The following is a 14,803-nucleotide window of genomic DNA, read 5'->3' on the forward strand; positions in this document are numbered from 1 at the left end:
ACCGCTCAGGGGGGCGAGCTGCTGCAGGGCAGGCAAGAAGGAGGGGGTGTGCTGGGCCATCTCCTGCCCCCTGCTCTGCCCTCTCTGCAGCCCCACGCTGCCCCAGCTTGTCAGGCTGTGGGAGGAAGGGTCCCCAGTGGGCCTGGCACCATGATGTTGCCCCCGCCCAGCACAGGCGTTGGCACCCCGTGGGTAATGCCTCGGCCTGCCTGCGCTTCTCCCCCTCCCCGCACGAGAGCGACTGGGGGCTGCAGCACGTGCCAGCCCGAGGTGTGGCCTCTAGTGTCATGGCGGCCGCAGCGCTAGTAACAATCTCACTGCTCATTGGCTGTCTACCCGCCTCGGTTCGTCCAATGGCAGAGCTGGTTGGTGGGGCGTTGTAAAAGGAAGAACTGTCTGTCTAGGCCCTGCCCCTTCCCTTTAGCCGCCGGGCCGCCGTAGGGAGTGCACGTCCCTAGCCCCAGCTCCCGTCCTACCCCACTCGGTCAAGTAAGTGTGCGGACCTCCCCCCCCCCCCCGCCTTCCCTCTAATAAGCGCGCCCGGAGGCCCCCCCCCGCCCTGGCCGTGAGCAGGGCTGGGCCGAGACCATGCGGAGCCGGGGGCGGGGGAGGAAGGAGCGATGGCGGCCCCATGTGCTCTGCCGCGCCGGGCCTGGGACGCTGGAGGGAGGGGTACCGGGGGGGGAGGGGTTGGGATCGCAGTGAGGGGGGAGCTTGTGGGGTGGGGCATTGGTGGGACCGCAGTGGGGGGCTACAAAGGGGGATTTACCAGGTCCGCGGGGAGCACCCCACTGAATGGGGGCGGGATGGGAACCTGGGGGTCGGGGGGGGGGGGGAAGCGGGGTGGTCATAGAAGCATAAACTATCAGGGTTGGAAGGGACCTCAGGAGGTGATCTAGCCCAACCCCCTGCTCAAAGCAGGCCCAATCCCCAATTTTTGCCACAGATCCCTAAATGGTCCCCCCGAGGATTGAACTCACAACCCTGGGTTTAGCAGGCCAATGCTCAAACCACTCTGCCATCAGTGTTGTGCCTGAGCAGCTGCCCCTCCACGCACAGCCCCTTGTAGCCCCCTGCCTGCATAGCTGGGGGAGCCCCCTCTCCTGGGCTCGCTGAGCCCCTCCGGGCGCCTGCCAGGGACGTGTCCAGCTGGGCTGCCCCCCGCCTGCATTCAGCTTGCGATGGGCACTTGCCCAGCGGGCTCTGTTCAGAAAGGTGCCGAGTTGCTACCTGCTCAAATTCTCTGCCCCCATATCCTCTGATGTCGCTGTTAAGGGTTGGAAGTGTAGAGCTGTGTATGTATCAACTTTCGTAGCGGCTCGAGGTAAAAGCCATTTATTTTAGGACACTTAAAACCAACTGTCTTGACTAACAGCTTCTCTAAGGCCTTGTCTTCGTGGGGGGCGGGGAGGGGCCTTGTCTTCTTGGGGGGTGGGGAGGGGACATCTGTTCTTAACTGGAGGTAACATTCTAGGGAAGATGAGGTAATTTGCAGTTTTAATATAGCTTAGCAGTTAAACACTAGGCTCCCGCAGAACTCGATCTTACAACTCATGAAAACTGCCTCATCTTCACTAGGATTTTATCTTGAGTTAGCTAACTCAAGCTAAGAACGCACTTTTCTTTTTTGTAACTGCGACAGGGCTCTAGCAAGCTGGGAACAAATCCCTGGCTTCTAAAATCTGTAACAGCCTCCATGGTAAAGATTTTAATTCTCTTTCAGAATGCGTTACGTTGCAGCTTATCTTCTGGCCGTCCTTGGGGGCAACGAGTCCCCCGCTTCAAAGGACTTGAAGAAGATTCTCGACAGTGTAGGCATTGAGACGGATGATGAACGCCTGAACAAGGTGACAATGCAGTAACTGACAGTGTAATATCCAAATGGGAGCCATTTCTGTATTCACTTGGCTATGAATCTGATCTTATTAATCCAAGGGATGTTAAAAATATTTGTGTCGTTCCAAGTATGGGTATGTATGTGGTTATGGTCTCTCAAGTGCCAGTTGCCCATTCAAAAGTATTTGGGGCAGCATTTCTGTAGATCTCAGGCTCTCTTATTTACAAAAATTCAGTCTGAATAACCTCACTGGACAGAGCTAATACAAGCTATGTTTCTAACTGATAAGTCTCTGTAATTAGAGAGACAGGTGGTGATAACCTGGAACTGACATGGCTACAACTACACTGCATACAACAAGCGCTGCCTAATGGCTCTTATCAGAGGCTGGTAGTTGCCTGGTTAGTGGACGCCGGTGGCAAAAAAAAATTCTAGTGAGATACAGTGTTCAATTTGCAGTTATGCACGGCCTCAAAATAAATTGATCTAAATCTAGTGGAGGGTCATACCTTTTAGGCAAAAGGTAGAACATCAGAATGGTCATTCCAGCCCAATATCCTGTCTTCCGACAGTGGCCAATGCCAGGTGCCCCAGAGGGAATGAACAGAACAGGTAATCATCAAATGATCCATCCCTGTCGCCCATTCCCAGCTTCTGGCAACATTATTGCACTACATTTATGGGGTGCCAAGTGTATACACAGCATTTTCCATAAAACACACAAGCCCTTGTACCTGCTACAAGGGACATATGTCAACTAGTCATACAAAGAGTTTGAGGCCAGAAGAGACGATTGTGTTCTCTAGTTGGACCTCCTGTATGTCACAGGCCATTAATACAAGGTGGCCACTAATACAATCCAGCCACTCACACACTAAACCTAACAACTGGAATTAGACCAAAGTAATACAGCCCTCAGGAGACAAACTGTTGTGTGCCATGGGCAGAGCATAGGAAACACTGAGGTGGACCAATGCCTGAGGCTCCTGTAATGGCAGGGAAGTAAATGAGATACACCCAGATGATACAATACCTAGGAAAAAACATAAAGATTCTGCAGGGTTAGTGTCAGCCTGGAGATCAGTGTTGAAAGGCTGAGTGGCAGAGAAGGGCTTGAAGGAAGATTGGGAAGAAAGATTTAAATACTTTTCATAATGTGGTGGTGTTTTAAAAGGTGTTTAAAAAGAAAACAATTGATGAAATTCTATAAGATTTTTTCAAATGAGAAATCATCTTATTTGCAGACATGGTGTGTCAGGTATTACAAGAGATGCATTAAGAGAGAGGATATTGGGGAAACTAGGTTTTTCAGATGGATAGTTGTAATTTTCAGAAATCCAACCAAAAGAGTAGTTAGTTCTCTGTAACCAGAATCCATGCAGTACTAGGATATAGTTCTGCACTCTGAAATAGAGGTTCTTATTCTGTTGTGTGTTTCAAATTGACACTTTTTTATTATGGTTAAAAATATAAACTCACCTAGTTTTCACTGATCATCCCTTTCCCACAATGTTTTGTTGGAATTTGTTCTTGTCATCATTGACTTATCTGTATTTGTTAACACTGACCGGATCTTACTCCAATATAACTCTAGAGGACTCTTCAAACACACCTTTCTGAGTAAATAAACACAAACATGGCAATTCACATATTGCATGCTTCACTTGAGCAGGAGATTAGCTGTTGAAAAATGTTGTTGAGATATGTCCCTATCGCTGAGCTGCAATGTATTTTGACATTACAGTTCCTATCGTTAAAATCTTGCCTCCACTGTTTGTTTACATTGGTTTGTGACTCTCCTTTATCCTGCACTGCTATCCAATAGCTGAAATAGACCGGGAGGAGCTGCAGCACCCTTGACCTTTAACGCTCGTTTCTGAGATGGTAGCGGTTTCTGTTTTCCTGTTTAATCTTTGCCAGCCTGGACTCCAACTTTGATAGTAAAATTTACATTCCAGTGAAAAGCTGAAATGATCAGCTGGGCTTTAGCATATGTCAGAGTACTGAGGAACACACATGCTGGTACAGGATCCCATGCTGTAGAGCATGCGCATGGAAGGGGGTACAGCATCAGTTTCATAAATGCCTAACAAACCATTGCAGAGGGTCTGTTTTGTGACTTGTAGAAGGCTTCTATAGTCTTCATTGCTGTGAACTTCCTGAATTCATTGTGAACTCATTGAAATGGATTTCATGAGGAGATGACTACAGAAAAGCATAGGTGCTCCAGTGTGTCAGTCTTCTGTTTTCATTCATGGCACATTTTTCAGAGTAGAAGCCGTGTTAGTCTGTATCTGCAAAATGAACAGGAGTACTTGTGGCACCTTAGAGACTAACAAATTTATATGAGCATAAGCTTTTGTGGGCTACAGCCCACTTCATCGGATGCATAGAATGGAACATATAGTAAGATATAGATATATACATACATACAAATAAGTTGAAAGTTACCATACAAGCTGTGAGAGGCTAATTAGTTAAGATGAGCTATTATCATGGCACACCTAATGTTTGTTTTTATTTCCAACTGTGGACTTGTTTGGATTTCAGTGTCCTATAAAGTATATTGATTTAAATCATAGATTTTAATCTTGTTTTGTATTTATACTTTTTGGTTATTCTCCTAAAAAAGAGATTGATTCGGTAACCATTGAAATATGTTGATTTGCTACTAAATATAGCTTTTTACAAAATTTGGTCCTGCTTTTTCTTAACTATGTGGACACACTATATTTACATAAGCAGTTATATAGCTTAACTTGTATTTATTTTTACCTTTGTATGTTAGCAATTGATAAATGACACATTTCTTATTTACTAGATTAATTTTTTTCTTGTGGCTCTATTTGGATGGAAATTCAAATTCAGTTTAAAAAAGCACAAAAACAGCATTTAATTTTATTTTATCAAAAATTATCTTGAATGTGCCTGATACCTAAGGAAGAAAGTTCATCAAAACATGTTTTGCTGTTAAAACTGATTTATTAAACATAGGAAATATTATCTATAGTTGTTGAATTGAACTGATTATTTGTGGTCACTGTGTCCTTATTTTTAGAACTAGTAGATCTCATCATCACACCTAACTTTTATTCATAGATTGGAAGAGGGAAAACAAGTTTCCCTGCTTCTTCAGCTCCCAACTGGTTTCTTAACTTTGAATGAACTAGTCATTGAACTGAATTAGAGGAATAAACTGAAATGAACAAAATAATCTCTGTAGAGCGCGCCTGTTGTCAAAATCTGGTTTAGCGCTTCAACCAGCTCTGGTTCCTGGTGCTTAACCAGTGCTTTTCCCCAGTTCAGTGGCTTGACTTTCTTTAAAACTTCAGCAGCAAACATGTACTATTTAATACTATTTTTATAATTATTTAAATGATTTTAATAGATCATAAATTTAGGTCTTAACGTAGGTTGTCAATTCAAAATTAAATGTTAAATTATTTATTTTAAAAAACCCTATATTCATTGTTTCTCCTCCTGAGAAATAGGGCAAGATGGAGTCTTACAAGCAGCTGGTTAGGTCGTATTACACAGAAGCCTGATTGACTAACACTTAAAACAGCTTATCAAACAATTTGTTTTAATACTTTATATGTAATTTCCATAGGTTATTGGTGAACTGAACGGAAAAAATGTAGAGGATGTCATTGCTCAGGGTAAGTAAAATCTCATGGTATTGGCATGGGGGGGTGACATTTATGATGACTGCCTTTCTAGTTAAGTCACTAATTTAAAGACCCTTAAGAGCGGAGAATTACCAGATTTTTCTTTTCTTTTCTTTTTTCCATTTTGTTTTTCCTCATTAAATCAGACTTGCTTTAGAGGGCTCTCAATTAAGATAGAAATTGGGATAAATCATGTAATGGGTAGGGGTCCATCCTAATTCCTGCAGGTCAGTGCCAGTACCTGCTAGGTTTCGCTTGTGGACCAGATTAAACTGGAAAGTGCTCTTAAATATGAGTTTACAGTTAGTCTGCTCATAACAAGAGTTTTCTGGACATGTTGCTAGGTGAGAGAATGAGCCAGACCTTAGCATTCTAAATTGTAACTCTTGGTTTACCCAATTGTGTTCTTGAACTTTCTTTCTCCGAGAAGTCACTTCATGAACTAAATCCTTCATTCACAAGCCTTCTGTTTATTTCAGGGAGACCTAGAAGTGATAAATCTTGTTGAGAGAGAACAATGAAGTAAAAAAAAACAACCACATTTTACCTTCAGTGCAAAATTAATAAATATAAATTTAGAAAGGCACAACAATTTGAATGTTCCACTTACTGAATATTTGGCTCTGACCAAATACATTGTTTTTATATAGCATGTTGAATACTTCGAGTAGCCCAAAGCTCTTTAATGATTTACTCCCCATTCCTTCAAACATTTATGCAGATATTTTTGTAACTTTACTCACGTGCCTTAAGTGCTCGCGGGATCAGGCCTTAATGATTATCAGAAAGTACAGCAGCTGTTAGATACTTCTGTGAATGTTGTATAAAAACCTGAAAGAGCCATTATGCATGCACTTACCACACACTCTTAAAATGATTCAGTTGTCTGCTGATGGAATAATTTATTTTAGAAATACAGTAGAATCTCAGAATTACGAACACCAGCGTTATGAACTGACCAGTCAACCACACACCTCAGTTGGAACCAGAAGTCCATAATCAGGCAGCAAACAAAAAAGTACAGTACAGTACTGTGTTAAATGTAAACTATTTAAAAAAACGGGAAAGCAGAATTTTTCTTCTGCATAGTAAAGTTTCAAAGCTGTATTAAGTCAATTTTCAGTTGTAAACTTTTGAAAGAAGAACCATAATGTTTTCTTCAGTGTTATGAACATTTCAGAATTATGAACAGTCTCCATTCCAGAGATGTTTGTAACTGAGGTTCTACTGTACGTGGCTTCCTAGAATATCTGACCTGATTATAAAACATGTTTATTTTGCTAGTTATAGGAATCTGAAATTCTAAGGAATTATTTAGAAATTGATTCTTAGAAAAGAAGTACAAGCAAAAGGACTGGGTAAGCAAACTTCGAAAGCAGAGGGACTCTCAGTATTCACAAGGGAAAAGGCAGAGAGCTAACTTTCCAGAAATTGGAGACATTAAGCAGTAGTGAGGTCACTAATCTCAAAGGTCCCATCTGTAATGTAATTCCTACTGTGTTGGAGGGGCCTGGTTATGACACAGTACTTCTTGGAACAGCTCAGTGTTGTTTGGTCTCCTTCTATACATGGCAATCTAATCATATTCCCAAACAGTGCTGCATTGCTGCACAGTCCAAGGTTGTAGCACATTGTAGACAACATAGAGTAGACCGGACCTAGCAGAGGTCATATAGGAAATGCTCTTCTCGAAGGATACCTTTTTCTTTATTTGGTAAAGTTTGCTTGCTGTTGATGTCTTAACTTTTTAATATGGAGGTTTGGGGGATTTTGTAGGCAAAAAAATGCTGCCCAAAACTATTGTCAACACCACGTTGTTTGTTTTTTTGGTTTTTTGGGTAGGCTAGCTGCCCAGTGTTTCAGTCTGAAACTCTAGAATCTTGTTGTAGAATGTGCTGTATTTTAAACAAACAAATACCCGGCACCTTATTGTTCCTTGCAGGTGGCTAGTGTGCGTTAATTTGTCAGAGGCTAGCCCGTAATCACATCCCTTAGATATTTTTATATTTTTTTCCTCATTCATTTCATCCTATCATAGACATGTCCATATACCATATTGACTAGGTGCCATCTTACTACATAACTTTGGTTCTGCGTGTTGCAGTATTTGCAGGGCCAGGTCTATTCTGAGTGCTTAATTAGTATTCCCCCCCCCCCCCTTTTGTTCCTTACAGGTAACGGCAAACTTGCCAGCATGCCAGTTGGTGGAGCTGTAGCAGTCTCAGCTGGACCAGGTTCTGCTGCTCCTGCTGCTGCACCTGCTGCTGGTGAGTATACTTGTGCAGTGCAGCAGAAACAAGGGGGGAAATGGAGCCCCTCTACGAAAACTCGTTACATTAAAATCTTAGTGCCTTAATTCCCATCATGTAAACTTACGAAGCTTTTCTTTCTTTTACTGTATTTTGGCTTCTTGTCCTGAGATTGAAATATTAACTGACATGGTTTAGCACTAAAGACTATCTCTGCACTGTACCTGGGAATGAACTGTTAAAGTGGTGTGCATAGAAGGCGGTTAGCTAAAACCAGCCAACCAGTAGGAGTTATACACAGTTGCTTGCTCCTCACCTTCATTAATTTGTTCTGGTTTAAGTCTATAGAGCCAAAATGGACCCTCAGGTGTGAGTATGCAACTCCTGTGGATGTAATTGAGAGTTGTGCATATGTCTCTGAAGGCAAAATTTGGCACTTAATCTTTAAACGTATAGGTTAAAAAGAAATTGAATCTCTTAGTAACGCACAGAGTAGATATGGAGACTGAAACTTAAAGGGGTGACTTGTGTCCATTTAATTGGAAGATACTCTTTCATGAAGAATAAAAAGAAAAGGAGTACTTGTGGCACCATAGAGACTAACCAGTTTATTTGAGCATAAGCTTTCGTGAGCTACAGCTCACTTCATTGGATGAAATGAGCTGTAGCTCACGAAAGCTTATGCTCAAATAAATTGGTTAGTCTCTAAGGTGCCACAAGTACTCCTTTTCTTTTTGCGAATACAGACTAACACGGTTGTTACTCTGAAACCTTTCATGAAGAGTGTGTGTTTTGGGATCTCCTTACACCTGCAATGTCCAAAATGTACTGTAAATATTCCCAGATGAGAGTAAACACCGTTTAAATCTTTTCTCTCTGCAGCTGAGGAGAAGAAAGAAGAGAAAAAGGAGGAGTCTGAGGAGTCTGACGATGACATGGGATTTGGCCTATTTGACTAAACTTTTGCTACAGAAGCTAATAAAACATTTTGTTTAAAATGGATGTGGAGGTGTTTTGTTATACTAACCCTACTGTCCCTGAAGTTTTCTCTCTCATCTAAGAACGGTGATCTGGATTTGGGCTTTGTTTAAAGAAGAAAAAACTTCTTAACTAGCCTCGTTAATTCTCCATGTAGGTGAAGCCAATTAAACTTATGCTCCTAAATCACTTAGAAACCTTTGAAACCCCACCCTGAGGGACCTAAACATGCACTTGATTCTAAATCATGTTGTAAAACCCAATGGAAAGAAAATCAGAATTAGCTTGTAAATTCTACTGCATCACTTCAAAGCTAACTCTCGTAAAGATTATATTTTGTAAATGACCAAAGCGGCACTCATTTCTTTGACAAATTAGATCTTATTCCAAGACTTGTTCATTCCTTTCTACCTGCATATTGCCTACAATGCTGTCAGTAACGCATTCTGTAAGGATTTCACTTCCATCTCCAACAGATCTCTAAAAGCAATGCACTCCTCAACTTCATCAAATGTGCAAACACAAAATCTTAAATTGCTTCACAGCTTTGATATCCATTATATTATTAGTTCTCAAACTGTGGGTCAGGACCCCAATGTGGGTTGTAACCCCATTTTAATGGGATCATCAGGGCTGGGATTTCTGGGGCCCAGGGCTCAGGCTTCGGTCCCCCAACACTCTCCTGGGGTCGTGTAGTAATTTTTGTTATCATAAGTGGGTTGCGGAGCAATGAAGTTTAAGAACCTCTGATAACAGATTGACTTGCATTCTGTGTGTTTGGTAAGTTATTGTGGGTAACACTGCTGAAGTGATGTATGATCTTGTGTTGTCTACATACGGGTGTAGTGGAGATGTACAACTTAAAATGGTACAACCTGTCCACTAGAGTGGATGCAATTCTAGATTGGTATAAAAGTTCTTATGCCAGTAGAGCTTATTCGTGTATGGGAAGGGGAATAAGTTCAGTGTAAGATGCCTTTACAGCTGTATAGCTGCATCCACATTAGGGGTTATATATGTATAATTTTCAGTAAAATATATCTCTAACCAACATAGTTTATACTGATATAAAATCTGTGTAAACCAGGCTCAAATATGAAAGTCAGTGTTGTGTGGGGGATAGGATTGTGTTTTCTCAAGTTAGGGTACCATTTTCAACATGTCTCTAGTAACTTGGGCACTGAAAGTCACTAGGATTTAGGTGCCTAACTTGCATAGGCACTCTTGAAAATCTTACCATTAAAGACCTAGGTTTCATGCATGTAGTGACCTTGCATAGGCTCTGTGCTAACTTATTTTCAACACGGGATTCAACAGCTCTTCCTTGACTGCCTTCTAGGTTAGAGTTAATGAGCTTGGCCAATATTAAGGGTAGTAAATTACATGGAAATTTAAACAGGTGAGATTTGAAATGATTTCCTCTTTTCCAGCTCAAATACCTTTCCTCTAGGTTCCCTGTCTGACTCATTTAAAGTAGGTCAATTCTGATTTGCCTCTCTTTTCTGTTATGGCTAAAAAGTTATAAAATACTCTATAGGCAAACTGCTCAATTATCAGTTATTCATAATCAGCATAAGACAACCAATATTGTGGTCCAAGGACAGGCCCCCAGAGTGTTGGATTTTTTTATAAAAGGGTACAAAGAAAAGAGTGAGAATTTGCCAAAAAGGAAGTATTTTTTAACTTTATTCTCTCTACCAATTCATTTTTCATCAACCCACCATGAGAAGATAAAGCAGTGCTCAAAGATAAGACTTTGGCTTTTGCTATTTCAATGAGATTTGTACAAAATAAAAGTTTTAAGTTCCTGTTGAACTGAACTGAAACCTTAACTAAGCTACAGTTCCAATGTAATAAATAGTCATTACAGGCCCTCAGAAACTGGCGTCAAGGCAAGATGTATCCATAACAAGTGAACCTGGCACCAGTTTCTGGATAGATTTAAGAAGCGTAGCACCACCAATCATGTTATAGTGGTTGCACAAGAGGATGAAAGCACAGTTGCCAACGTCTATGAAAGAAACAGACACAGCCTCTTGTTTTGTATGTAATCGAAGAAAGCTGATTGTGGCTGTAGCCTCTACCTGACTTTCTAATAGCAGCTGGAAGGCCAGCCAGTCTCCTAGGTTGCTCACTTGCCCCACAAATGCTGAGCTAGCCCCTCCCTCAGTCAAAGGAGGAGATATTATCTCTGCCATCTCTTCCACTTGTTCCACTACAATCAGTATCACCTCCATGTTCTCTGAACCAAATATAAGCCAGCTCGTTCTCATCCAAACACCAGCTGAGGCACTTGACCCTTTTGGCTGCTAGGAAAATAAAAGAGCTGGGCCCCATCAGCATAGTGAAGTCAGAGCAATCTCCACCTCCTCACCAACCCTTCTAACTGCCCCATAGCTCTGTAAAGAGGACAGGTGACAAGATGGAGCCCTGTAGCACTCCAAGGGAGGGCCCAACCACCAGCCTTTGAAAGCCCTTACCTATACAAGAATGGTCCCACCCCAAAGCAACCCCATTCACTCCTGGTGCAGCCCCCAACTGAGTCCACACACCTCATGATCAAAAGTATCAAAGGCAGTTGCCAATTCTAAGAATATCAGGGTGGAGATGCAATCTTGGCCCGTTGCTGGGAGATTATCTACTGATGTAACAAGAGCTGGTCTGTCCCATGCCTCCAAATTGACAAGTGTCCAAGGGTACTGAGGCCACCTGATTGTCACCATTTGTTCAATAATTGTAACCAGAAAAGGCAGCTGAGATGCAGGCTGATAACTGGCCTAGCCGAGTCTTGATGTCTCCTAGTCTAGCACTTTGTATGAGCTGTGCCTGCACAAGAGGCCTAACTACTCCGACTGTCCTCCTCCCATTCTTCACCTGTTCTTCAGGCCTGGAGCTATCAACCCAACCTGATGGTTGGCCACCTACCATCTACTTCAAAACCCTCCTGAAAATGCACCATTTCTGCTAAAGCTTATGCAACTATTCTGCCCTGGAAAGCACATCTCGGGTTTGTGTGTTTAAAAACCACCAACTGACTACATCACACCACTTTGTGATAAATATATAATCAGATCACTTGATGCTCTGTTTGTCTGCAGCACATTCTTGGAATCATAGAATATCAGGGTTGGAAGGGACCTCAGGAGGTCATCTAGTCTAACTCCCTGCTCAAAGCAGGCCCAATCCCCAATTTTTGCCCCAGATCCCTAAATGGCCCCCTCAAGGATTGAGCTCACAACGCTGGGTTTAGCAGGCCAATGCTCAAACCACTGAGCTATCCCTCCTAGTCTATAGTAAACCCCTGGCCGCAGAGACCACTTCTGTGTTCTAAACATACCAAAACTTGTTAAATACTGCATTGGTGGAGTTCCCAGAATACCCTCAAGGTGGCAATACACTTTAAATAACATTCCATGAAGCTTACAGAGGGAGGGGGACTTATGTATGTTTTAAGCAATTAGCTATGCCGGAAGTTTGCATGCCTGTTTCACAATTCAATAGCAAACCATCTAGCCTGTCCTGTGAAATGATAAAAGTTTACTCCAAACAAGGAAGCAAAAGTACTTTAATCTATTCTCCCCAACTCCCAGTCTTTCCAGTTGCCACTGAACTGGTTTATAATCAGAGTGCTATATCTAGAAATCTCCATCAGCTTCCTCTTATGCACTGGGTCAAATTAATCATGGTTCTAACTCCATTGTCTTCAGCAGGTGTTTACCACTGAGCAATTTGGCCCACCCATTGCTTTGTCTCTATGGATGCTGTTCTGTATTTTCAGTTGTAGCTTCCTTCTTCACAGTCATAATGCTTCTTGTATCATAGAATCATAGAATATCAGGGTTGGAAGGGACCTCTGGAGGTCATCTAGTCCAACCCCCTGCTCAAAGCAGGACCGATCCCCAATTAAATCATCCCAGCCAGGGCTTTGTCAAGCCTGACCGTATGAATCATTGTAAAAGGTGCCTTAAAAAATAAGGACAAGGGCATGTTCCTACTGAAACCACAGGTAAGGCCCAGAAAGTTGTGGTATATTGTATATGCTATAAACCTCTAAATATATCCCTTTCTCTTTATCCTAATGTCAGGAACATGGCTCACTTTGGCACATCCTATGGCACAAGCTCTGTTCCAAAGGTAGTGTCATCAGCAATATTGGGAAAGGAAGGGGAACCAAATCTTTATCCTGGAAGTTATGGTGGTAACTGATTACCATAGCAAGGGAGAGTGATCTGCTAATAAGGGTGATGGTAACAGATGGACACTTTCATCTCTGGGATATTAGTTCTACTCCAGCTCAGCAGTGAAGGAAAATCATTTCTTGCAAGCACCTCAGGACAGGAAGCATGACATCTTCTCTATTTGGAAACTACCAAGTATATCCCAGGTGCTACTGGAAATGGTAATTAAGTGATGGCTCCGTGGTGGCATCTGTGAAGTCAATTAGTATTCTCGATTGAGTCACTGAGGGTAGGTCTACTGCACCTGGCGCAAGCCTCCCAGCTCAGGTGAACAGACTCAAGCCAGCATGCTAAAATGGCATTGTGGAGCTTGCGGCTAGGGTGGAGACTGGTTAGCTACAGAAGTTCAGAGATAGGGTGTGGGGTGGCTTGAGAGTCTGAGCTGCTGCCTGAGCCACAACATCCACACTGCTACTTTTAGCGCGGTAGCTTGAGCCCATCTTGCGTGAGTCTGGCTACCTAGGCTGGGCGGCTTGCTCCCAGCTTCAGTGTAGATATACCCTAACACCCCGGTTTTGTGCGCTGCTCCAAAGTGGCAGAACCCCATTGAAGTCAATGGTGCTCCATGCAGGCACAAGCATCCACCTGCACAGAACAGTCAGCAGCGGCTTAAACGTCCAGTCACTGCTGGCACCTTTACTAGCAGCCCTAAAAGGAAGCTCAAGGATCAATGGAGCATGGAGACTGCCTGCCCCGAGAGGTGGCCCTGGAGGTGTCCCTCCAGATTAAGTCTGAAGCATAGCAGTAGGGAAGCTTGTTCTGATGTATCCAGGCTATACATGTTCTGTGGATGAAGACTTATTTTCCCAGGCTATTGCTCCAGCCCACGCTTATCTGCATTAAATTTGGGTTTGTTTTCAAAGGGAAAAGTAGTTGTAAGAACAAATATTGCCGTACTATGAAAGCAAAGACTCTGGACTGGCCTAGACTAGTAAAACATACCTGTGTTATGAAGGTCTAATACATAGTCACAAAGCACAAAGGCAACCCTAAAATAGGGAGAAAGTCAACTGGAGTCTTTCCATCAGCTTTAATGAGAGTTGGATCAGGCCCTGGATTATCTAAAGGAACACGGTGTCGTCGAGCTGTAACATATGAATGTCATCAAGAAGAGAGGCTGACATTGGTTTTGTATGTGCTGTACCATAATAGTAGCAGGATGTTAACTGTACTTAACCCATGTGAGTAACAAGAAGGTAATGAAAGGGTTGCAGAAGAAGCTTTCTTGCTGCATACCGAGCATTCAATGGGCATGAATGAACATGCGATTTTTGATGAGTATCCAACATGTCAGAAAGGCAGTGGTATAAAGCCTGCTTACACAACACATTTGAGGGTCACGCTGATTTCCCTGCTGCTGGTTGCTTACTGAAAAATCACTGGCTTGGGGGGATTACCACCTGTGAGAAAAACACCATTATTATTTTGTTTGCCAGCATTTTCTTACCAGCTAAAGAATCCAGGAAATGTTCAGTGAGAAGTTACTGTTTACACTGTTTATTGCAACAAGCATAGCAGTGTTGTGCTATTTTGCCAGGCAATAATAAGTCCTCGGTCGTATAACCTTGAAGGCCAAAGACTGAGTGATGTAAACATCTGAGGAGATGTTTCTCAACTGGTGCAGCCCCAGCACCATTGTTGTTCTCCTTCAGCTACAGACTGAACCCTGCAGTTGGCAAGGTGCAGAAAAACAGGCAGAAGCAACATTAGCCTGAGAGGAAAGCTGGTCTTTTGGTTGAAGCACTGAGCTAGAACGCAAGGGATCTGGATTTAAGTCCCAACTCCTATGTGATGTTGAGGCAGTGACTGAACCCCTCTGTGCCTTGGTTCTCC

At 42.8% G+C, this 14,803-nt stretch overlaps 1 protein-coding gene and 1 non-coding gene across 2 annotated transcripts; both read left to right on the forward strand.

The window, feature by feature from the left end:
• Positions 1-334: 334 nt before the first annotated feature.
• Positions 335-8,752, forward strand: RPLP2 (ribosomal protein lateral stalk subunit P2). Its single transcript, XM_037899586.2, has 5 exons — positions 335-489; positions 1,724-1,847; positions 5,448-5,496; positions 7,680-7,772; positions 8,637-8,752. The coding sequence occupies exons 2-5, from the start codon at positions 1,725-1,727 to the stop codon at positions 8,711-8,713; spliced, it is 342 nt and encodes a 113-aa protein (XP_037755514.1). The 5' UTR covers positions 335-489; position 1,724; the 3' UTR covers positions 8,714-8,752.
• Positions 5,711-5,843, forward strand: LOC114019719. Its single transcript, XR_003564721.1, has one exon. It is a non-coding gene; the product is annotated as a small nucleolar RNA SNORA52 (small nucleolar RNA).
• Positions 8,753-14,803: the final 6,051 nt, after the last annotated feature.

This window comes from Chelonia mydas, chromosome 6 (genome assembly GCF_015237465.2).
Source record: "Chelonia mydas isolate rCheMyd1 chromosome 6, rCheMyd1.pri.v2, whole genome shotgun sequence".
In the NCBI taxonomy this organism is placed as follows: domain Eukaryota; kingdom Metazoa; phylum Chordata; order Testudines; family Cheloniidae; genus Chelonia; species Chelonia mydas.